We start from the raw sequence: 25,715 nt of genomic DNA on the forward strand, positions 1-25,715 counted from the left end.
CACTGAAGAAAACGAGTAATAATTGAGTATAAATTATGTTGTTGTACATGAATTGTGTTCCCATTAGTCCTGAAATCAATTAGTTTGGAAATTACAAATTATCTCCCCAATCGAAGTGCACATACGCATACAAATTATGAACTAAATCGGTTCACTGGTGTCTGATTGGAGGTGGTTACAAACCTATGGAAACAGAATCAGTATATCACGCGCAACAGATTGCAAAACACAGTCCGGAACACGTTTTTGACACTAGAACGGATCACTAAAGCACTGCAGGGGTCACGTGTCATTCCTAGTTTAATAAATCCATATATACAGTGACACTACCGAAATCGGTAATCCATAGTGGAAAAAGAGAAAAAGACATGAAGTCACATGACAGAGGTCATGGGGTCTGGTACCAAGTTTTGAAATACCTATACCTGTTGCAAAAATGCGTCGATGCAGACGTGACTTATTTTTACCTTTGGTGCAATTATTTTCAGTAGTTTCACTGCATGATATGTTTTGATGCAACTGAAAATGAAATATAACTGCCAAGCTCCTAAGTTTTAACATGCACCTAAGAACGAAATAAATGCGCAACATACGATGCAGATATATAATACCAAGTTTAAATGTTTTCTATGCAGAACCTTTGAAAATATGAGAACAGGGTCGTAAAATCGCTTTATCTTACCACAAAAGACATAATTAAGGATAAGATATATAGATGAACAACTTTATTACGATTAGGAGCGACGTTTCGGTGTAGGTTCTAACACCGTTATCAAGCAAGTGATGTACAGAGTATGGTTGACAAGTATATATATATACAGGATAGGAGGCACTGTTTATATTTTTGAGTAGGTTTAAGATGCAGATACACTGGGGTGCAGAAGCCTGTTATGTACACAAAAGTTTAAAAACGCACTGGCCGGTGAAGCCTGTGATCTAAACAAAATGGTGTTCCAGAATGCGTGGTTCACACCGAAAGGATATCAGGAACTAAGCCAAGAAAGAACCAGTTCGTGACACAAGAGCGGATCACTGAAACAGCCGGGAGGTTGTGAGGTGATGTACCTATCAAGGTGTCCAGAGAAGAAGGAGTCCCCTCTTTAACAGGCCGTAGCTCCCTTGTGAGAAAACTGCTAAACTGCACGGCCCAAACCTTCAAACCTGTATTGTTGACAAGCCTTGCCTTTGTGCGTCATTAGACGTCCAGGCACAACTGATGGTCATCTGATTGCCTGTCGCATGCCAATACTGGACCATGCGTTTTGGAGATAACTGCTACTAAAACTAATTTTGATTGAATTTTGAATTCATTATCTGCCCTTAATTCTTGAGTCTATGACCTTGGGAATTTTGCGGTATCTGCTTCACATTGCTACCGATATTGCCTATTTCTTTGGAGAGTTAACTGGCCTAATATATTTGGGTAGAGTCGATATAAAATAAGGCGGACTAAAAATAATAAACAGAACGATTACAATAGGGTCTCCAGCTTTTGAGACTTGGAACCCTAATAATCTCCAAAAGTACAATAAGACTCGTAACCATTCTAACTTAGAGCCCTTATAAACGAAAGGGATCTGTCGACTTTTCGATAGGTTTAGAATGTCTTAAAACGGGTTACAAAAATCTTATCTTATGAAAATGAATGTTCACATTATTGTAAAAGTTCAACTTACCTTGAGAACAGTGGTGATATTTTTATGGCCGAACAGTTCAGACACAGAGGAGTAGGTATACTGATGATCGAAGCCGTCTTGAAAGAAATACCCTTGACTGTATGAGCACAGCAACAGGAGGGCTGCTCCCACCCAGCCAACGCTCTTCATGATATCGTTGTTCGCGCAGCTCTGTGAAAACCTTAGGTTATAGCGTGGTGTATAAACTGACAGGTTACTTTTATTACCCAATGCTCTTATAGCAGTTAAGCGGGCGTGACTGGCAATGTGAGTGACACGCATTGGTGTTTGAATGTGTATATAATATCGAGCGAATATAACGCAGAACCATGGAGTAGTGCTGAACAAACCGCACGCTTGTCATGTTGAATCTGGTTCTCTTTTTCGTTCTGGTGGGACTCCACAGTCTCTCTGCTGACAACTCCTTCCACCACAACGTGGACTTCACAACTGACGACAACGGGGAACGTTTCAAACTACATAGTTCTGGTGTCCTCAGTGATGTTATAGATCTTGATGCCGTTGACGGACTAAAGGTGAGTGGGTGAGATAGGCTGCAAGTACGTTTGTGTGTACATGTATATTTACTGTGAAATGAGGGTTACAATCTTTCATTTGAGGTTTTTTCCTTTACTTCATATGGAGGAACATGTCATATAAAAGGCGCTGTAATTCGCTTCGCATTTAGAGTTAATACTTTTCATAGCAGCAAAATATACCAAATTCATAACAACATAATGCTGAATAATTATACGGTTAGTCCTTGAATGACGTCACCTTGAAGTTGAACACCTCTTAGACCAACTCAGGGAACAATGACACTGAATACCGAATGACCCAATCTGAAGTGTGTTGAAGCCAATGGGGACACAGGCAATATTGACTCATTTCAATTCCATCCATGCAGAGTAATTTTTCGCTTACGTCTCGTCTCTTTTTTCAATCCCAAATAAATTTGGTATATTTATTTTGCTTGTCAGCATTAATCCAACACAGTATGCAATTACTTGGCAAACATTTTCAATAGACATTATCCAAGGATATGGTAGTTATAATGATTCAATTGTGAATTGTGTATTCATTGTCAATTTAGAAAAGATGAATATTGAGGGACATTTGACATCAGTTTCATATGCCTGTTCAATTTTGACATAGCGGTGATCATGCGTGCACATATATTTTCCAGAGACTCGTGTGTGTGGATGACAGGATCCTTATGGTTACCACTCACAACGATGTTGGCAGGGACTGGAGAGTGGGTCAGCTTATTCTTGGCAGCACAACATGGAGGTGTAATGCTTCGCAAGGATCTGGTGGAGATGGGATATATGCTAAGATCTCTAACATCTACTTCCCGACTGAAAATCGTATTTCAATACATATTGGCCCAGCTGGGTGAGTGTGCACTAATTGTCTAGCCATTGCGACCGATGTTGAAAAAAGAAAATTTGTTACTTTGAAGCTCAATGTCTATCAGCCTATGAAGAGTTCGAAAACTTTTATGTCATAAAGAAATACACTTGCTTTGGCTTCAGTGGTATAAGTTTTCACATCTGTCTCACGATTTCGACCTTTGGAAATCGGCTACATGAGGAAAATTGACAGATCAGGAGAGTGCGTATCGCAAAAATCTCGCGATCTCACATGATCCTGTTATAGTGCATAGTTCTTTTTCTCAAAAGTGGATGCGAGATGTAAAACATGATGTAAAATCTCGCAATCTGGCAATACTGACTTTTATATTAATATTGAATTTTGACACAGGCATCCATTATAACATGCTCTCTGTATGACTCATATGGAAATATTTCGGCCGTCTTGTGCCTCATTTTAATTATCAAAATTATGCCTTAACTAAAAAAATTACCTTGTGTTCCATTCACATAACAGTCACCGTTATTTAGCCTTTCATGCCCAATTGAATCTGTTAGGCCGAGATAACCGAGACCAATTGTTCGCTGGCGTTGACGTGCAACATTTATGTTCAGCCAGATCGTTTAGCGGAAGTGCTGAATTCAACCGTTCTACGTATTGTCATAGCGACAGACTTACGACACCCATTGTCTGAAGAACATTTAATTGCAAAGGCTCATTACTGTGGAGCCATGACATCTATATGCCTGGAAACACTTAATTGCTGTTATTAATAAGATGCTAATCCTAATGGTTAATCCCCATTTTTGTGTACATCGACCGCCTGCCATCCTGAACGAGATGTGCAAGTATGTCACAGATGAATTACTGTTTATATTTATATTTATTACTTACTAAATGTCAGGTGACCTTGGCTATATAAGCCTTGGTCCAGAGAGATTGAAAGGAAGGAAAAAGAAAGGTCTTACCCTTAGCCTAGCTAGGTGTTAGGCTGGGTGCTCCGGGGCACCTGGACAACAACCACAACCACTTTGTGCTGACCTGGCACATAGTGTCTTTTGTATGTATATATCTACATGTATATAAAGTAAAACTGTATATACCGCGAGCCATCGTCTCCAAGTTGTCACTTCCTACTGAGAACGATACGTCTGCCTCTTGCATATACGAGTATGCAAATTATTCATTAATCAACGTCAGACCGACCACACGCGTTGTTAGTATGTTCACATTTTCCGTCCTGTGCATGCGCAATTTCGTGGATTGTTTATTGTAACGCCGCGCTCAGCAATATCCCAGCGATATGACGGCGGTCTGTTAATAATCGACCAGACAATCAAGTGATTGACATCAAGAGCATCGATCCACGCAATTGGGATACGATTACATGCATCAACCAAGTCAGCGAGCCTGACCACCCGATCCCGATAGTCGCCTCTAATGACAAGCGCAGTCGCCTTCTATGGCAAGGATGGTTTGCTGAAGACCTCTTCTCACCCGGATCTTCAAGGGTCACGTCATCATGAACACTTGATTAAATTATTTGGATTAAGTGGCTTTGAGCAGTATTTAATTAATACCATGTCGTTTCATCTAATGTGGGAGGACAGCCCTAAGGGGTGCAGGTCTCAGACGTCAACCACTGCAACGAAACCCACGAACACGAGTATGGTGCTGACAAACATAGAAACGAAGCAAGGCGTTCGAATCCACCATCGTGAACAAGATTTCAGATTATTATGAAAATGTCTTTGTTAGGTTTTTTCGATGTTATCGTAATGTTATTCATATAGACAAGACCAATTCGTTGATTGTGGTTAGGCGTATTCAGTTTGAGCCTTAAATATGGCCTGTTCTTGATTCTGCATCTGTGTATATAGCTACAGTACTAATAATATCTAGTTATGCTATATTTCCCTTGTAACCTTTTCTTTTCATTAAGGTTATATATAAATAATTTCATACTTTGAAGTTTACACTGTTTCTTTCATGCTGATTTGCTGAAGGGGTAGTCACATGATCTGATATTTGGAGTTCACACACCTGTGAACGGACAAAAAAAGTTCACACGATGTGAACATTTCTTTGTGAAATTGATCGTGTGAACTTATAAACTTATAACTTATAAATAAATAAATGCTTTGGTTCTGGTGATTGATGTCGTCTAGCTGCTACATGAAACAAAATTTATTGTCCTTGCGGTGATTTGCATATGGAATGGCTATCTTTCAATACTTATAACGCCAGTGAAGAAAATTAATTCTGTAAAATTACTGAGGTGAACGAAATTGATTTATTGCACACGCGACAAATCCCAAACTCCAAATATAACACACACTGACGTTGAAAATTAACACAAAACACACACGTTTCAGAGCACTCGGTTCAATCCCCACCAGTCCATTCCGCATCGTCCGAATTGGTTCGTGATTATCCAAACACAAGCAACACATTCATAAATCGGTGATATTCCCAATTTGCTAGTGCCATAAGAGGGTTCGCGCGTCGGGGTATTTTCCCTAACTGCTCCATAAACATCATTTTCAATAGCAGTAATATAAGTATAAATTTCATCCTCAAGCTCCCGTTCGACTCGAAATGCACCTCTTTACAAACATATATATATATATATATATATATATATATATATATATATATATATATATAAATCCGCGCTTGAAGGTTGACCTCGCCTCGGTGCATCGATGTCATGTTTATATTTTTGTTCACCTTCCTGTAACCTATTATTGAGATTTGATTTTTCCCAAAAATTGTTTGTAAATTTGTTCAGAGAAAGAAATTATGTTGACATAGTTCTAGATTATGTTGCATATATTCAAAGAACTATTTATCTTTGCGTAACTGAGTATGATTTGGGAAACGTATATGACCGAGAGCCGGCAAATACCGACAAAATGACATTGTTGCAATGTTCTGCGGCGAAACCAGAGGACTTCAAATTTAAGCAAACAATGTTACGATATTATTCGGCGAGACCAGTAAACTATAAAGTATGAAATTATAAGAATTGAACGTCAGTTTGGATGGGTTCATTGAAGTTTGAACGATTCAAAAACGCAGGTTAAAATTTCGCAAGCTCGGAGGTTCACACAGTTTAACCAGCGTTTTTAAATCGTTCACACTTCAATGAACCCATCCAAACTGACGTTCAGTTCTTACTTAACATTTATATGAACGTGTTTATAATATGAATGACTATGGCATAGTCGCCTGACTTAATAGATGTTCTTTCATTTCAAAGGCCATATGACATGATAGAAGAAGCCAACATTCACTTCCGCTACAGCCCTGGACGACCTGGTCTGCCGTTTGAGACTAAACTACGTCATCGCCGTTACTTGTCGAACATCATAACCAAAATACTCGGCAATATCACCTGGCACGCCAATTTCTCAACCAGAATACCCTTCAATGAACTTCATAATCAAAGCAATTACGTCGACAAATACTTTGCAGTCCACAAAACCTTTGGATCGAGACAGGTAAATGTGACTTTTTCCCCGTCGCAAGAGGACCTTCTTATGTTGAAGGATGACTTCACCCTGAGGTGCATAGATTGTCACGGAGGAACAGATATGTCATATGTGTTGTGAGTATGTTTTTATATCGCACATCCATGTGTTCATGTGTTCATACCACTGCAGGTGGCGTTCGTTATTTTTTTACCAAACTTGGCACATAGATGGGTCGAGTGGTTAACAGGTGCCTTATAATGATTTTGGATTTTTTTTTTTTTTTAAAAACATGTTTTGTGTTTCCACAGCAACAACTTTGGCTTGGTGCTTGTTTCCGGAGCAGATCTCAAAAACCGTACAATATTTCTTCGCGAAACTTGGCATTTCGGTAAATCTAGTGTGGAACTGGTGCTCTTTGTAATGTTCGTGATTTTTTTCTAACAAATTTGTTACGCGTTTCTATGGCAACAAGTTTTATAAACTTATTTGAGTATTTACCATTGCGGGGGATATCGTACTCTTGTACTTACAGTGAACTACTCATAAAGAAGATCAACAACAAACCAAAGTTGCTGAAATACATATCACAGGTGAGAAGCATTAAAGCATGTCATAATAACCACATCAGTTTCAAGCAAACCAACCTTGTCTCTTTAACCTATTTAATTAATAATAACAGTTGGTTTATTTTGACTGAAATAATTTTAACATATGTTCCATTCTTGTCTTACAGCTGGAAGGTGTATCCCAACTACAGGCTGACATTGAAGTAGAATTTAGCCAGGAAATGGGTGTGAACTACACAACACCCCTTTGGGAGACTGGGCCGATACAGCTTATACGCATACCTGTGGCAGTGGTCAGGCGACTACCTCCAGTGGAACTATCTCTTGCTTACAACACACAAGCCATGGCTAGCGTCTTTGGTTACTCCAGAAATTCTGCTAGAGTCAGGACAGGTTCTCGAGCACGTGGCAGATATACAATCTGTGTGTTTATTTTAAGTTTATCGTAAAACAAAGCTACATGTAGACTAACGTTCTTACAACCAGCTATCTGAATGTATAAGAATGTTCATGTTTATGCTGTTTATGCAATACGTAAATAGACACCTGATCATAATGCACGATATGTTAAGAGATTTATTTGCCTTAGTCATAAAGGTGCTAACAAGGACCTGTGACAGATCTACGTTCATGGTAAAACAATTCTCAATAATATATCATGACGTTTCAGATAAGACTTGAAATATTTCTCATGCACAAACTTTAGGTTTAATTTCAATGCTTTACACCTTCCAGCACAGCAGTTTCAAGCATCATCATCGCTACATGGAGACATCACATCATACGCCTGGACATCGGATGGTCAGGACACAGTAGAAATGAATGTTCAGGATACCCTTAACGTCACAGTCGATGTTTTCCAAAAGGTAGTAGTTGAAAGCGCTCGTTGAGTTGTTATAGCATATCACTTAACCTGGAAAGTCAGATGGATTTAGTATAATAACGTTAACGTATTGCAATCTCACTTGACATTAATGACATGTGTAATGGGGTTTACATTGGATTGGAGAGGTCTTCTTTATTACATATATATATATATATATATATATATATATATATATATATATATATATATCAATCTCATGCCCATACATGTCGAAACAGAGCATAACAATTACAGAAACGTAACGATTTTGTCATTTTTCTTGTTGTCAGCATTGTTGACTCAAATTTCAAATGTTAGGTCATTGTCACTGCTTTTTATGTTATTATTTAAAATACATTCAAGAACGGGCATATTTATTTCTGCTCGGTGTGCTCAGGATAAAGGTTACTGTAGTGTTATTATATAAACTATCAAGTTCATCGGTCATGAATCTAACAGACGTTCCTTCATGCTAAAAACGGACAGGGATGGTTCAGGATTATATATATAGGGTTTTATCAACACAGCATGCTGTATTGTTTCAGATTTTCTTCAACGCATCTGTTTCCTGGAAAGTAAAGGACATAACGATCAACCTGTTCCCACCAATGGAAATAACGTAGATATTCATTTTGTTTTGACGTGTCTGTTTGTTCATTGTATAAATACTTGACATAACACATAAACAGTGATGAATGATAAATAATGAAGAAGTAATCAAATAATTTGTTTTCGTGCATGAAGCAGTCGCACTGTAAACATACACCTGGGCTGGATACAGTCTACCGATTATTGTATATTTAGACATATATATAAAATTGACTGTGTATTCACGCAGAGTGAAGCCTAGCATGAACGTGGAATCTGTCATTAACTGCCTAGACGTATGCACAGAAGCGACACTTGCAGTGGATGGATTATTTTCTGTTGAAAAGTCAGTTCTTTCCGTTGAAGCATTTGGATTAAACATATGGTAAGGATGAAACAACGCTGATATACAAAAGTATGTTTTATCGAATTCAGTTCAATCCACATAGTTCTAGAGAGGCTTTTGGATTCGCAATGATTTCTTTTGAATATCAAGACATCCCTAAGGCAAGGAACCCGTTATCCACGAAAGAGAATAGGGTGATGACAATATGTGACCTGGTTGATTGTGCAATCGTGGCATTATAGTGTTCATGCTGATCACTGTTTTTTGTCTTCTCGATTATGAACAGGCCGTTGATATGATCAAACTGCCATAAGATGAACAGGTCGTGATGTGAACAATGCCATCATGATATGAACAGGCCGTCGTGATATGAACATGAAGTCGCTTTAATGACACTGACTTCAACATAAAACAACAGTTGCCAGGTATTCTCTTGAATAGAACTATACTATCAGCACGAAGTTATATCAGAAACGAAAATTTGCAGCATATTTTTATGGTGTTACACATGTCAGATTTCATTGCTAATATGGTTATGTAATTTTTTTTCATGTTTCAGGGATGTCATGTTAAATCCGCAAATATCGAAAAGAGAGACTCTCACAGAGTCCAGTTTGTCCATTACCTGTTTGGCCCATTGTGATGGCCCCGCAGAGCTCGGCCCTCCTCTCACACAGGACCAGGTTTGTGGCGCAATGAGGGACAGGGTGGTGAGGACCAGCAGTCAGTTCAACGAGTAAGTTGACATGTTTGAATTATTCCACGATTCGATATATTCGAGAGATAGACAACTATTAGTGCCATGTGTGAACTTCATACTTCTTATTGATGACTCTAGATCATAACCTATCCAACTTAGAAGAACAAACGTTCTGTGAGATTTCTTTTTTAAGGACTGTTCAATTCTATGTAGACTCGAAGTTTTGGAAGGAACGGACATTGTGTTTGCCGCTGAGGAAAGTGGACTCTGTGAATTGACCCCATTGTCATGTTCAGTATGCAACATCACCGACTCAACAACCAGTTGTGCTAGTCGATATGTGACAGCTCGTCTCGCCCGTGCACTCACTAAACTAAGTCAAATGGTCCGAATAGAGTGGTCCAATGGTATGTATTGTCTTTTCCTATAACGGGTTTAGAGGCACATTTCCTGCCAGGGTTTGGGCGATATATTTCAGGAAATGAAATTTACTCTGCAAACACCTCAACTTACGGGGATATATACATTTAATAAAATCATCGGCAACATTTTCAGCAACATAAACATATTCGCTGCTCTTTTTAAAATACATTAGAAATTGGACTGTTTCAGTAGAAAACGTTACATTGGAATTTGTCATAGCATGAGAAAGCTAAATGCAAATTTCAAGGTTAGAAAAGGAGTCACCATGATACAATGCGTGTGATATTTGTTTTCTTTTGAATTTATTTCCCATAGCTACGCTCATAGTACTAGCTGCCTGGGATGAACCAAGCCCAGCCTTTCCTGATGGGCACCATGGAAACAGTTCACTACACTATGAAGGCAGAGCTGCTGTAGTGACGGTGTCAGGAATGCCAGGTATACGTTCAAACAAACACATTACCTTCACCTTGGACTTTTCATATGTACCGATAACTGAGATGACTACAATCACAAAGTGTTCAATCCAAAACATTATGGCTCAATACCTTGTACGGTTCCTCATACATATGCATATTCCTACCTCACACAAATCTGGGTTTGCGCAAACGTTTCTTCTTTTTTTGAAGAATATATATATACGTGTGTGTGTGTGTGTGTGTGTGTGTGTGTGTGTGTGTGTGTGTGTGTGTGTGTGTGTGTGAATATATATATTCCCAAAGCGACCATGCGGTTATAGACATTACTTGTTTAGTATACCAAAATGTGGGTGGTGGTGTTTCTTTCTGTATTTACACTGAAAAAAACATAATGCACAGCATGATATCACATTTGTACAAACATGTTAAAGGTCATGTTAAACATATATTATATGTCTTATAAACGTGAATTTCCAATTCAAAATGTACGTGCAACGATTATATAATATATTTTTCATGAATGAACATGGTACTGCATATATGTTTTGCTTTAAGATTATGCTTCTATATAATTTTTGTTTCAGCAAAGCAATACAATTCATAAGTACCCAACTGAGCACTAAACATATCAAATGTGTAATCAACATGGTTGTATCCTCTTTTAGCCGCCAACACCACCTTTGACAGACTTGGCGCTCTGTGCGTTTGTTCTGGATTTGACTATGTCAGTATTAACAGAGGCCTCGCTGTTGTCCATGTGGCGATGAAGAGGGATGGTGTGACAAACACCAGTGCTGAAAAAGCAATGTTTGAAGATCTTATAGCTGACGATGGTAAGGATTGAAGCATGCCACCACTCATTTCCTGTGATCCCTTTATATTATTTCCATCATTATTTTGCGTTTCATGCCCTATGGAATCTCTCTATGCACACATTTTAGAACATTTTGTCGTTGAGGTTTCGATAATACAATATACATGAATTAAGTGATTTCTGATTTCGAGCTCGCTAATTCAATTTTTTATTCAACAACATATAATTGTATGTTTTTCTAACATATAATAGTAACTGGTACGAGTAAACATATCTCATGTCATACTATAATTTGGAGTCCGCTCATTGTGAAACACAACTTGGCAATTGACTTGGTATTTTTCAATGTCTTACAGTTAATGACTATCGATTTCAAAAGTGTGTGAGAGAGGCCCCCACCTTGAATGTAGGCGATACCGTTCCTTCCGGAGAAGGTGTGGATGAAGTGTGTGGACCACCCCAAGGTGTTCTGAGCAGGGTGAACTATGAAGATATGCAAAGGTATGAAAATACGACATGCCACACTGCAAAGCTACTGACTACATCAGTCTGTCCCATGCTATTCCATGCTTAAATATTTACTCGGGTAAATTGTTTATTCTTTACTTTAATTCAGATACTCTGTTCCAGGCTGTATCACTACGACAGGAGTGATGTTGTGTTCACGCCTGAGGGGAACTCCACCAGTGTGTGTGGATTCTCTACACGAAGATGTAGAACACGTTGTCTACCCTCCGGGAACCAATCAGAACCTTGGTCATATTGTAGTAACCGGCTAATGACACCCAGGATGGCACTAAAGCTGAGACAACTCGCAAAGCTAGCGCATGCAGAAGGCATAGGTACGGTTATATAACATATGCTGGTTTTACATATTTCACAGACGTCGGAAGCCTGACCATCACAAAACTAATGTATTACATTCAGGTTGAAAGCGTCATTGAATATCTCATATTGATAACAGAAAATGTGAGGATATAAGAAAAACAATAGAGTAATATGTGAAAATAGCTGCTGTATTTTTTTTTTTTATTTTTTTTTTTTGCAGATGTGAACGTTGAAAGAGCTTTTACTGAACAACCAGACATGTCACTGCATTACAGAGAAGGAAGGTACATGGCATGTGTTTCTGCAACGGATGAAGTCCAATATCTGCTTATTAACATATAATTTGCATATTCAATGTGTAAATTATATATAAGGGGTCTTCATCAATCAACCTCGTACCCTTGCTGAAATCACCTCTTCTAAAGTCTTGACATCTAATTCAATATGCCAATGGACAATTTAATGAGCTAATATATTTGAAAACTGAACGATTACAATGAGGTGCATATGTTCATATATGAGGTACCAGATATGAGGATTGATAACAGGATTTTCACTGGGTTTGTAACTTATCTTGTCTACATTGAAGTAACTATTTGAAAAAAAGCCGATTTCTATCAGCTTGGTACAAAAAGGAATATGGGACTTACAAACAACTTAAGAGGTCTAATATCTGAGGTAATGATATTGACATTTAATCAAGCTGGACTATAATGTATAAACCTCTGGGAAAGGTGTTTCCAGGCTTTCAGAGTAGATAGACTGTCAGCACATACTGTCAATGCTAATTCTAAGCAAAATTACAAGTAGAATTAATACACACTTCGTTAATCTTACTGAATAAAGTTTCCCACAAATGTTATGTGAATGATTTGAGTAAAGAATATTTTCGCTAGACAGTGATATATGAATTTTTTTCAGAGGATTGCATCTCACAAGTTCGCCGATTTCAGGATTGTATAGACTGGCAGTTTTGGCTGCTTGCTCTGGTTTTGATTTCATGAAATTTACAAGCCCACAATTTATCGAAGTGTTTGTCAAGAGTCAGGAAGATTTCATTGGAATAAGGGTAGAGTTTTGTCATGAGGATATTGCAAGACTTGCTGTAGCCGCTCCTCCTTGTGAGCAAGCAGAATATCTATACCCAGAATCCTTACAATATGAAGCAATAGTGCCAAACCTGTTTGACGGCTTTGACAAGGAAACATATCTCTCTGAATATTACACCATCAAAGACATAATCTGTCCAAATAGACCTTATTTGCGGGTAGATTCATCGCTGCTCATGTGTCTAGATCTTGTTTCCGAGGAATATGGCGAAAAAGTAGAAATTATTAAGGGTTCCGGATACCGGACACAGTCCGTAAACATGGTTAATTTTGATATTAGGCATGTGGAGGAAATGTATAGATTCCAAACAGGACAGGCCGTTGAATTGAGGCCACCCAGTTATCGACAAAGTTTATCACTAGTTAATTTAGCTAAAACGTTGTTCAGATCATGCACGTCCTTTCTAAGACAGCAGATGAGAGGTTTAGGTGTAGGATGTCATCAAGATCGACTGTATGTGGATATCAGACCTCTGCAATTCGGAAATGAAATGAACTACATCACTCTGTGGGATGCTTGGAATACTACCTACTACAGTCAGATACTGGATATAACAGAGGCGTTGCTTCATGGTGAGACAAAAATATAACTGCTGAAAACATAACGACCCATATGATGATTCTGTAATAACATCACATTACAAATTCTTACCAAATATAGACCCGAAAGTGATTTTGTTTCCAACAGTGTATTGGTAGCATTTCATGTTGTAACATTTTCTAACCATTGTTTTCTCAGGTGGTCCTGTTATTCATCCTTTTGACAAAGGGATCTGCAACATGCATCCTCTAGGTGGTGCGAAACAATACCTTACCTTCCAGTTTCATCAAAAAGGGTATGTAAGGCAGCAGTGTGTTGAATCTTTTTGACAGTAGCATATTCAGAATACTGTTTTTAATATTTCCAAATCGCCTGTAAATTCATCATTCCAGCAACAACTGAGAAATAAATTAAAGGCGTTCTCGTTTTATGGTAAACTGATATGTAAGTTTTGTCAAAAACCGCTTAGTGCACTATCCCAGTCATATCAGAGCATGTCAGCTTGATGTGAAAGGAACTAAAGCAGGCCAAACACGTTTACATCTTTAGTGAAACCCACAAGTACACGTATGATGCTGACTGGTGGAAACATAGCAATCAAGGCGAATCTGGGATTCGATGAGATGCAATATTTATTCACTTAAGAAACTCTCTAGTATGTATCACACGTTTAAAAAAATAGCCATATCGATACACCCTTACTGAGTGGTAAACGCCCTTTATTTGTATTTTACTTTAGATTATGTTCCACGACTGAGCAGCCAGTTTTCTGCAGTGAAACGTTACCATTTCGCAAGGAAGAGGCTAGAAAGTTGCAAGAGCGAATGACCTCAGCTGCTGGGTTTGGCCGTCTTCCTAGAGCAGACATCAATCCGGACATACAGAAATGTCTTGTTAATTTATGTGGGGGATGTCCGGCGACAGGTAACACTTTTCATGTTAACAATCAGGTAAAAAGGTAATCAGATACCTTGTTTCTTTACATAGTTCAGTTACCATGTTTGAGAGAATGACGGACATAATAATGTATTGGCACGTACATACTGATGATTGATTTCACTGTCTACAGAAACGTTATCTTGATCTTGACTAACTGATGACAGGCCGAAGCGTTCCTGGTCCTACCAGATATGTATTACAACTTTTAATGTGATACTTGTCATTTTATTAAAATGTCGTTGTTTACGTTTTATGGTGGTTGGACATTTTAGTTAATGAGTTAGTATGGTTTTACGCCGTTTTGAGCAATATTACAGAAATATTACAGTATGAGATACCAAAAATGGTCTTCACACATTGAACCCATGAGGGAAATCGAACCCGGGCCTGTTTAACATTTTAAAATTTCAACAAACTTTATCTTGTTTTGAAGTCAGGAAGTACAAAATGCAACTTTACTGATAAAAGAAGCTGTTTGTGTATTTGCCTCATGTTTTCATTGAAGGTCACATATGGGATGAGAAAGTGAAAGCTTGTTCAGTGGTTGTGGACAAGTTCATAAACAGAGCAACCCGAGCATTCCCTGATCTGACAGACCGGGCAACGTTCTTTGACACCGAGAACGCAGAGTCAAGCGTCCATTCCCTCGCCTGCCATGAGGGCAACATCTGTGTTGAAAACATTCAGCTGTACTCTTTGTTAAGTAAGATAGATAGATATTTGCATTTGATAACTAATGATATCTTACATAAACGTACATTGTGTGTGTAGGAAATACGTTAATTGGTTTCAATTGCAGATCCAGGCTTGATTCGTGGAAAGGAATCGACATTCGAGCTAATCCATTGACAGAAAGAATACTGACTACCGTCCGAAATTCGAAATCAGTAATTCACTCTTGAGGGGAAACAGTTATTCATTGGAGTTCAATTGTTTGTTACTCATGGAATAATCTTTAAGTTCTTTTTGCAGCATCACATATATATATACCTCTATCTAACTTGTAATGACCCCTCGTTATAGTGCCGTTGATGACGTCACGTTATCGACCAGAGCCTTCAGGTAGTATAGAAGTGTTGATGTTCAGCTCCGAGAAGAATCCGATGCCACTGATGGAACTTGTGGAGCAGGAGATGGCCTACAGGGCCGAAGGCAGGGTTCAAATCTTCATAGATCATCAGGAAGAAGTGAAGAGCTTGAAGGGAATTCTGAAGGTAATCACAAATATACAGTATTATGAAATGCACATATGATAAAAAGATGGTAAAAATCGTTCGTAAATAGAAATAATCGTTTGCATTTTGTAATTTTAGTTTTCATTGCAAAGATTTCTAGATTTATGAGCGTCACACCACATGTCCGAAGGGTGTGTTCAAGTATAGATAACATAATATTAAGACATAGGGTGAGCTGATGGTTTCATGTCAGTATAGCCGTCATATATTTATACTTTAACGTCACATTAGAAACAATAGATTTTAAAACTATATACTGCAAGTTATAAAATGGAAATGTATCTTATGTAGCGGCATAAGATTAGTATGAGATTATTTATTGATTATATATGTCAAGCCCTCTCAGATCTGTGGACATGGGTTTCCCAGCGGCCTAAGGCGTCGTACGTCAGTGTTCGAATGAAATACTCTGTGACCACGCTCCTTTGTGTTTCTCACATACAGCACACCCATTGAGACGATTGCTTATGGGTATTTCTTTCAAAGGTTCTCATGGTCCACAACAAGAACGTAACTGAAGTCGAGTTCCATGTATATGATGACCTGGACGTTGATTTGATAAGAGCTGACGTGCAGCGCAACCTGGACGTGTGGGCAGGACACACTTGTTCCGATCACAGCAGATTCGCCATATCCCCCTTCACATTTCACCAACTGAGCCATTCTAGGAGGAAGAGAAGTCTTGCAAGAAGTCAACACAGAAATGAGGCTCGACAGAAAATATTTGACTGGGACATCGAGTGGATGATGAAATTTCTGTAGTAAATGAAGTACATATACAAATTTGATACAATCAGTGTGTACATAAGTAACATATGTTTATTTTCACAAAGAACAAACCCAATGACGAATTTGAAGACAGTCTATGTATAATTAAAGGTCAAGATAACTTGTAACCTCTGTTTGGGTATAACGTCAAAGGTTACCAATGACTTTCTCTATTCCTGGTTGAACTGGAAAACAGATCGTGAAGTACAGCAACCAATCTGAGGAATATGAGATTCGATTAAATTTCATTTTAGAGTTTTAGAGCCAACCTAGTTTCATTAGTTATTCAATCACAGGTGAAAGAGGATTGATTTAACTCAAAAATAATAAATACCTGTTATCAATCTTTACTTCAACTCCATGTTATCATTTCATAGCAACGTTTTTTTCCCACAATGCACTAAAAGAGAACATTTTCCATATGTCTCCTGTAGAACATCCGTGTCGGCTTAATAACTAAGAAAGCCTAATGATGCCACTTTCGTGGCATTATTTCTTTTTAATCAAAATTTCTCGGGTTTTTTTTATTATTTCTCGTTACTTCGATAATTTTGTTGTTATTTCAAGTTTATTTTAAAAACTCTAATTTTCATGGAAATAATTTGCATAACGAAAAAATATTCAAAGTAACGAGAAGAAAATCGACATTTCGAGTTTTTGAAATAATGATATCTAGATGGATTATTGGGGCGTTAAACAACAAACAATCACATATTACTACATTCATAAATCCCCTGTGTTACTTTGACCTTTTTATAACACTTTGAAAAAGGTATTTTCAATGACCTGAAAAAAATTCAACCTGACTACAGTAAGACGTTTTAGCTATTTCATTATAACCCCCTTTAGGTAATAACCCATATGTCAGCCATGTCGCATTAACGGGATCACTTATCTTTATCTTTAGGGGGAGTCACAAGGGCATTCTAATTACCTGAAGATGTGTGGAGATTTATGGACAGGTTAGTTTACAACTTCGAGAAACCATGTCGGAATTCCATGCTACCAGACAAGGGTAAACTTTCATGACATTATAATCACTTTACTTAATGTCTCACATCACCAATAAGTCATTTAAACCGATTTCCTTCGTCACAACGTTCTCACAACTTGGGGCCATTTTGCATGATGCACCATTTCCAGTTCATTTTCACCACATTGCGACCTTAAAGAATAGTTTTGGTATTCTTTGCGTTGTTCATTGGTTGTCATTTGAATCATTATACCAACAGGATGGCGCACGCCCACATTGAGCTCGTTTGTAAATGGGTGTTTGTTTTAAGAATGAGAACAGAGGTACTGCCTTCTTGGCCAGCTAACAATACTGGGCCCAATTCCACAGAGGGAAAATATTGAAATATACTTTAAATAGTCCTATCGCTTTCTCCAAGTGGGCTCTGATCACAACATTATACAATACACATATTCACCACACTGTTTCCATTCAATTCATGCAATCCCTTATTTTTTCCATAAGTATATCAGATACAGTAGTCTCTATGACTCAGTAATACAAGGAGACGTTCAAAATCATTTTATTACCATTACAACTGCAACATCAATATCACTGCGGGGGACACCAGAAATGGGCTTCACACATCGTACCCATGTCGGGAATCGAACCCGGGTCTTAGGCGTGACGAGCGAACGCTTAAACCACTAGGCTACCCGACCGCCCCTCACATGATAGTAGTGATCTGGTACAAATAATATCTAGCCTCAATGATTCACAAGTCTGTTAACGTACGTATGGTAACAATGTATATTTATCACACATATACACATAAAACCGTCCAAGGAGTTGTATTGCCGGTTTTTCGATGAATTACTACAAATAGATTCGGATTTTTCCCCTTGTCATTTTTAACTATCAATAGCAACTTCTTTGAGTGGCACTTAGAAGTTGGAATGGTAACTAAGACAAAATTGTTATGGATGAGCAACTTCTTTATTACAATTGGGCGACGTTTCGGTGAATGCGGCAACTCGAATGTAGGTGAAACTTCAAGACCTCTCAACCAACGCTTAAAAGAATATCATGCCTCTGTCCTAAAAAAACCCTCTAAATCTGCTATCCCTGACCACACCCAAATCCACCCAAGCCACAATATTAAGTGGGACAACGTCAACATCTTAACAACAAACCAGAAAGACTTCAAGCTCAGAACATTTTGAGAGAATTCAAAAGAATTCAGCCAGCCATAAACAGAGATCAAGGATACTAGACCCCTCCAGCTAACCATGATCTCATCAGTTTGCCAAAACAACACTGAACTATGATCTCCCCACTGGCTTCCCATACATTCCTTCTTAGTAATCCTTGTGTTAATCCCATACTCTTCAATTACTGTACATAACCCCATCTCTTGTATAAACTTGTCTTATCAAAACTACCTAATCAATCAGATTATATGTCATATAAACATCTATCTATTGTTATGTATATATATCATGTTCATACCTAGTTTGTATTGGACAGGTTCCTACTCCCTGGAAACAGGCCTTAGTCATACCAATCCCTAAACCTAACAAACCAGCTAATCAAGCTAACTCATATAGACCAATATCCCTAACTTCAAACTTATGTAAAGTAATGGAATCAATGGCTAAAAATAGATTACAACATTACTTAACCCAAAATAACATCATAAACCCAGATCAAAGCGGTTTCACTCCTGGCCGCTCAACCCTAGATAACCTCGCCCGACTAGAACAAGATATTAAGACAGGACAACTAAATAAACAATATACCACAGGCACCTTCTTAGACTTCTCTAAAGCTTTCGACATGGTGTGGCACGATGGGCTAATACAAAAACTTTTAAAAAAAGGACTCAAAGGTCAGATAATAAACTACATCCAGGACTTCCTAAACAACCGTAAAATAACCGTGGGTATAGACCAAACTCTATCGGACCAATGTCCCCTAGAAAATGGCACTCCACAGGGCAGTATCCTCAGCCCCACCCTCTTCAATATAATGATAAACGATCTATTCGAGGGCCTTTCCCCTAAAGTAAACACATCATAATTCGCGGATGATGGAGCCATCTGGATCCGCACTAAAAGCATGAAAATGGCCAAAAGTTTACTCCGAAAACCTCTTAATAAAATACAACAATGGGCTGACAAATGGGGCTTCTCAGAAAAAACAACAGGAATAGTATTAAAACATAAAAACATGAAACCCGCCTCCCCAATCCTCCAGCTAAACAGTCAAACAATCAAATTTCAAAAACAAACCAAACTCTTAGGACTTATTTTCGATGAACATCTCACCTGGGATGCTCACATCCAAAACCTAACAACTAAATGCAGTAAAGACCTAAACACCCTAAGATGCCTAACTGGCTCTAACTTGGGAGCCTCCAAAGATACTCTCCTCTCTCTCTACATATCATTAATGAGATGAAAACTAGACTACGGCTGCGCCATAAACAACACCCTAAACAACTCTCTATCTAAAAAACTTGACTCAATACAATATCAGGCTCTCAAACTAATTACACGCACCCAATATGGCACCTCCTACACCTCACTTCAGGCCTTAACAGGAGAAATGCCACTAAGTCTACGCTTAAACTTCTGGGCCCCGTCCCCTCTCATCCAAAACTTAATAAACCAAAACATCAGCCCTAAAAACCAAGCTCTAGCTCGTAAACGCCCCTTACTTACCCCAATATCCCAAAGAATAACAAACTACCTAAATGAACACCAAATTAAAAATCTTAAACAAAACTGCAAACAATCAAATATCTTCACCCCTAAACTTAAAATACCCAAAATAGACACAACACTAGCCAAATAAATAAACAAACCGACCCAAACATAGCTAAAATTACCACACTAGCATACATACACGAAAATTGGCCAAATTGGTGTCACATTTACACAGACGGATCCTCAGATCCGACCTCCAAACATACAGGTTTCGGAGTCCATACCACACAACCAACTAAAACCACACAATCCTTCCGACTTCCAAATAACCAATCAATATTCACGGCAGAACTAATGGGCATGGCCTCAGCCCTCCATAATCAAGAATCCAAAATCCCACAAAAAATCCTAATCCTTACCGACTTCCTAAGTGGACTGTAAGCCATCCAAAACAAAAATTCCAAAAACCGACCTAAATTAGTAAATCAAATACTTAAAAGCTCCAACGACCTAACTAAGGCAGGCAAACAAATAACCTTCTTGTGGATACCCGCCCACGTAGGAATATACGGTAATGAAAACGCCGATAAAGCAGCTAAACTTTCCCTCAAAATCCCAGAAATAAGCTTTAACTTACCAATCTCAAAATCAGAAATTAAAAGTGTAAACAAACAAAAAATCACAAAAAATGGCATAACCTATATCTAAACTCAAATAGCCAAATCAAAAAAGTGCTCAGCAAACCACTAACCAAACCAAAAATTCTCCATCCATCAAAAAAAATCGACAGAGTAATCACTAAACTCCAAACAGGACACACCAACCTAAATAACCACCTAAAAAACACAAAAAAACACTTCAGGTAACTGCCCACATTGCAAACAACTAGAAACCCCAGAACACGCACTCATGCACTGCAGACACTACCTAACACATCGAACCTCATTACAAACCACCCTCAGTCTAAACAAGGCTCTCACTCTAGAAGCAATACTAAACCCACAAAATAAACTAGAAAAACTTCAAGGACTTAGGCGTATTCTTAATCAAAACGGAACTAATAAAACGCATCTAAAAACAACCTACCAAATCAAAATCACAAACAAACATTCACCATACCCAGCTCCCTTAGTCTCCTCCCCAACCCCATCGGCATCTATTCCAAATCTCAAAATTCCCAAATTATATATAAGCAACACCTAAAGCCCCCTCTTGGTTTGCACAGACCACCTTCGCCCCTTTCGGAAACACATTAAATGGCCTGGCCGGGCCCGTGTGCGAAATACGCATCAGTCGGAAAGCGCACGTTAAATCTCCAAAGTAAGTAAGTAAGTAACTAGTTTATACATCATTTGCTTGATAACGGTGTTAGAATCTACACCGAAACGTCGCCCAATTGTAATAAAGAAGTTGCTCATCCATAACAATTTTGTCTTAGTTATAAATAGCAAACATATTAAACTGATTGTAACTGTCCCTACATGAATTTCAAATGTAGGGTGTTTTTTTTAAATGTTGTCTCACTGGGTAATTGAATACATATGTATTATGTGTCTTTAGTTGAGCAATGTATTAACAAAATACTATCCTATGCACAATTTTATTTGGTTTATATCTCTTATGCAACGCATGTTAGTGGCAAACATTTCAGACCAGAAGATAATCAGAGAACCTTGACTGGCATCCGCAGGCTAAACAAGGGAGCCATATCAACCATTTGTATCTTGGAAAAAGTTAAGTGGACCTCCACCAATTGAATGTTGACCAATATAAAACTGAAAGTGTTTCCCTATGTGCACAGTTTTTCATGTTTCTATATATATTTTAGATTATCAGTCCGTTCACTTCAATGTGTTTGTTGGTTCTGTAAGTAGAATTGTATTTTAAGAGCTAATTATCTGTATGTGATGTTAGGTATGCTTCAATGTTGGCCAGAAAGAGTAAGACATATGCTAGAATAATTTAAGAGTACATATCCTGATACCCAGGTGATTTTGGATTGTACAGACATTATGGTCCAAACACCAGGTGCAAAGAGCAGGACTTCTGAAATATATTCAAGTCACAAGTCACAAGTCTCATTCAATAATGAAAAGTTTGGTTGGCATTATACCTGATGACATAGATATATCTTTCAGTTGTGTGTTTTCTGGAAATAACCCCAAAGTCTGAAATTGTTTGATATTGATTATGGTTACATGGCTGACAAAGGCTTAATAAATCAAGATTTGCTTACACTAACGGGAGGATATTCCGTCATTCCGCTATTCCACAGAGAAAAGGGATTTTCGAGAAATGAAGTTAAAGAAATCCAGTAGATTTTAAAATATTATTGTTGTCAAAACAAATCATTGCTATGATCATGATCATGTTGAAACATAATTTATCAGATTTACAACTGTATGATAATATATTACTGTCCGATGAGAATTTATATGCAAATTAATCAGTAATAAACACGTTCAAGATACATTCATTAAATAAGGATTGGCCCTGAAAAACAATGGAGGTACTGCGCATTGATATGGACGCTTTGTAGCGAGTATGCGATTGCGATGTTAATAACGTTCCCTGAGTTTAAAGCCTTATGTGTTGTATTAGGTTGAGTCTCATCAAAGATGGAACCTTTACAGAGTTTATGCATATTTATTCTCAAATGATATGATGCATAATATTATTAATTATATCATACAATTAGAAACCGAAGCTATCCAGATCAAATGTCGTTTACATTTGTTCCTGGGTCAGTGGATCTGTATGTATTCCACTTCAAAGGGAATATACAACAGATGAAAGGAAAAGGGTCTTCAACGCGAGGGTGACCTACGTTTTGCAAGGGTGGCCCAATTTAGACCTTGTCTGTATGATGTCACACTAAAATAAGATAACAGTAGCGATGGAGAAGTGCAATACGGGAAAACGCCCTGAACTATGAATGGACTGATGTCCTACCTCCAGTCAATAGTAAACTGATGTGTAGATAGTCCTACCGTGGACTGCTGAATAGTGAAGTGGCTTGCGTATTTCTCCATAAACTCCTCACTGTGTATATATAAAAGATGCAGTCCACACATCATTCTTTCATTCATGAAAGGAGTATTTATCTGCCATTTATGTTAACCCCAAACACCCAACCTTCTTTTCTGTTGTATTCAACTATATCACATCGTCAAAAAGGAGGACAAATTTGATAACGGACTACATCACATAAAGACGTGGCTTGCTTCGCAAGATGCCCAATCTCTTCAAAGGTATTTGCTGTATAAGTCCCAGCGGATCAGAGTGGTAGCAACAGGTTTGAATACTCAGTTGGATACTGACTTGGCAGACATGTCTGACATAGCTTCAGACAATGGGGGTATCAAGTATCTGTTAATAGCAATTAATGTTCTTTCAAGACATCTATGGGTTGAACCAATCAAAAACAAGGCCCCAGACTTTATTGTCAAAGCTCTGAGGAAATGTATACAACTGCTCTTTTACTTGGTATCATTGGGTCGGATCAAGGCCTAGAATTCAACAATATGAAAATGAAAGGTTTTTTGCAAGAATCACATATCACATATTATGTGACTCAGAATGAAACCAAAGCATCTTATGCCAAGAGTCCTGCGTATCCTCAAGACAATAAAGTACAGATATTTCACCTACAAACAAACCTATCATTAACTTGATATTTTTCAAGAATGAAAATAATTAAAGACCACACAGATCACTGAATGAACGATCACCTTCTAATATCACAGAGAACAATGACGCCATGGTATGGAAAGAACAATACGTAGATACTTTAAAAAAGAAACCTCACATGCACCAAGGCTGTAGCTAAGCCCACTAGGAAACTATTCAAATTTAAAGCGGGAGATCAAGTAAGACTCATTTGAAACATACATTTCAAAGAGACTATCAAGAAATGTGGACTGAGGAAATATTTATCATCAGAAGACGGTACTATCGTGATGGTTTATCCATCTATCTGTTTGAAATATATGGTTGATGATCCGGTTCAAGGCAGTACCTTGCAAATGAACTGTTGGGAGTAGACAAGCCTGCCGACAGTATGTGGCGAGTGGGAAAAAGTCTCAAGCGTAAAAAGAGAACTGGTCAGAAAGAAGTTTTTGTTAAATTGATTGGTAATCCAAAGAAGTTCAACAGCTGGATCCCAGAGACAGATCTTCAGTTAGTATAAATAGTGAAGCTATAGTGCCAGAATTCTGTCCGCATGTTCTGAAAGTGGAAAACCCTTATCCAGAAAAGATTTTATGCTAAGACATAGACGAAATTAATATCAGAGTTGCCAGCAACCGCAACCGCCGCATAAAACATCTCCACCGCCGCATATACCACCTCCGCTGCCGCCACCGCTGCATATACCACCTCCGCCGCCACATATACCACCTCCGCGTCCGCCACCGCTGCATATACCACCTCCGCCGCCGCATCCACCACTGCATATACGACAACAATAACTTTTCCGGTGGACAACTACACAAAAAGTATATCATAAATAGCATATTCCATGTGTCTCGTTAAATGTCATCTTTCCCTCATCTCGTGACGTGGGAAAAGGGGATATTTTCCCGAGTTGTGGTGAGGGAGTCCTTAGTACGTGTTGCTGTGCTTAAAAATCAGGATTTGGACGTGGAATGTGACTTTTGTCAACGTTTTTGATTCAGGTATTTGTCTCATGTTTTGTCTTTCAGTTTGACTTGGTATTGCTGCTTGATAAATATATTTAGCCTCAAACCTGCTCATGCGCCTACCCATGCTCCTCAGAGCGAATCCACGAGACCTGCGCCTTTAGGCACTGCTGTGATACCTGCGACTCCGAGCACCTTAGCAGCTCCTGAGCTTACGAGGGCATCGCTGCAGCTGACACCTGCGCCTCCAGATTTCTCCTCGACGCCCGAACTGACCGTCTTACAGGGAACGTTCGTTTGTCAAGCCTCTGCTACACGCAATCGCCTTCTATATCTACAGTGGCGCTCTCAACATTCGTGGATATGCCGTTCTCCTCTCGACTCCAGACATCTTTTGCGTCAGCTTCGCCTGCCGTATCCTCTAGGCGATCTTCTAAGTCATCACGCTCCAAGTGCTGATCCAGGAGTCGTCGCCTATTCCCCGCTTGCAGTCTTACCACTAAAGATGCCAGATTGGATGGCTGATGGCCTGACTGCAGTAGCGACTTCTCCACGTACGGGTGTTGACAAGAGAGACACCATCTGTCTATTGTCCCTGTTTCTTTTACAATTTCTTGAAAATATTGCTCCCTTCTTTCAATTATATACCTAATAAATACTTACATGTGTTGCTGTCAAAATTCACATTTAGGCTTCTGGCATGTTTACGTTGCATAATACCTTCACATTTCGCGTACCGCATCGCCTA

General features: G+C 38.5%; 1 protein-coding gene across 1 annotated transcript; it reads left to right on the top strand.

The window, feature by feature from the left end:
- The first annotated feature begins 2,038 nt into the window (after positions 1–2,038).
- On the top strand, positions 2,039–16,661 carry LOC139444090 (uncharacterized). The gene is made up of 21 exons (XM_071224996.1): positions 2,039–2,212; positions 2,863–3,071; positions 6,313–6,660; positions 7,059–7,116; positions 7,260–7,515; positions 7,828–7,958; positions 8,503–8,576; positions 8,796–8,930; positions 9,451–9,627; positions 9,805–9,998; positions 10,330–10,452; positions 11,099–11,266; positions 11,604–11,748; positions 11,878–12,089; positions 12,296–12,359; positions 12,997–13,757; positions 13,924–14,020; positions 14,465–14,649; positions 15,170–15,367; positions 15,688–15,878; positions 16,386–16,661. The coding sequence occupies exons 1-21, from the start codon at positions 2,039–2,041 to the stop codon at positions 16,659–16,661; spliced, it is 4,176 nt and encodes a 1,391-aa protein (XP_071081097.1).
- Positions 16,662–25,715: the final 9,054 nt, after the last annotated feature.

Source organism: Haliotis cracherodii, unplaced genomic scaffold, assembly GCF_022045235.1.
Source record: "Haliotis cracherodii isolate W230 unplaced genomic scaffold, xgHalCrac1.p SCAF_5, whole genome shotgun sequence".
In the NCBI taxonomy this organism is placed as follows: Eukaryota; Metazoa; Mollusca; class Gastropoda; order Lepetellida; family Haliotidae; genus Haliotis; species Haliotis cracherodii.

Bases quoted from the DNA above. Each gene is read 5' to 3' on its own strand.
- LOC139444090 (XM_071224996.1), top strand. From the start codon at position 2,039: ATGTTGAATCTGGTTCTCTTTTTCGTTCTGGTGGGACTCCACAGTCTC. The intron at 3,072-6,312 runs GTGAGTGTGCAC...TTCATTTCAAAG, and splicing joins ATACATATTGGCCCAGCTGG to GCCATATGACATGATAGAAG. The intron at 11,749-11,877 runs GTATGAAAATAC...ACTCTGTTCCAG, and splicing joins AACTATGAAGATATGCAAAG to GCTGTATCACTACGACAGGA.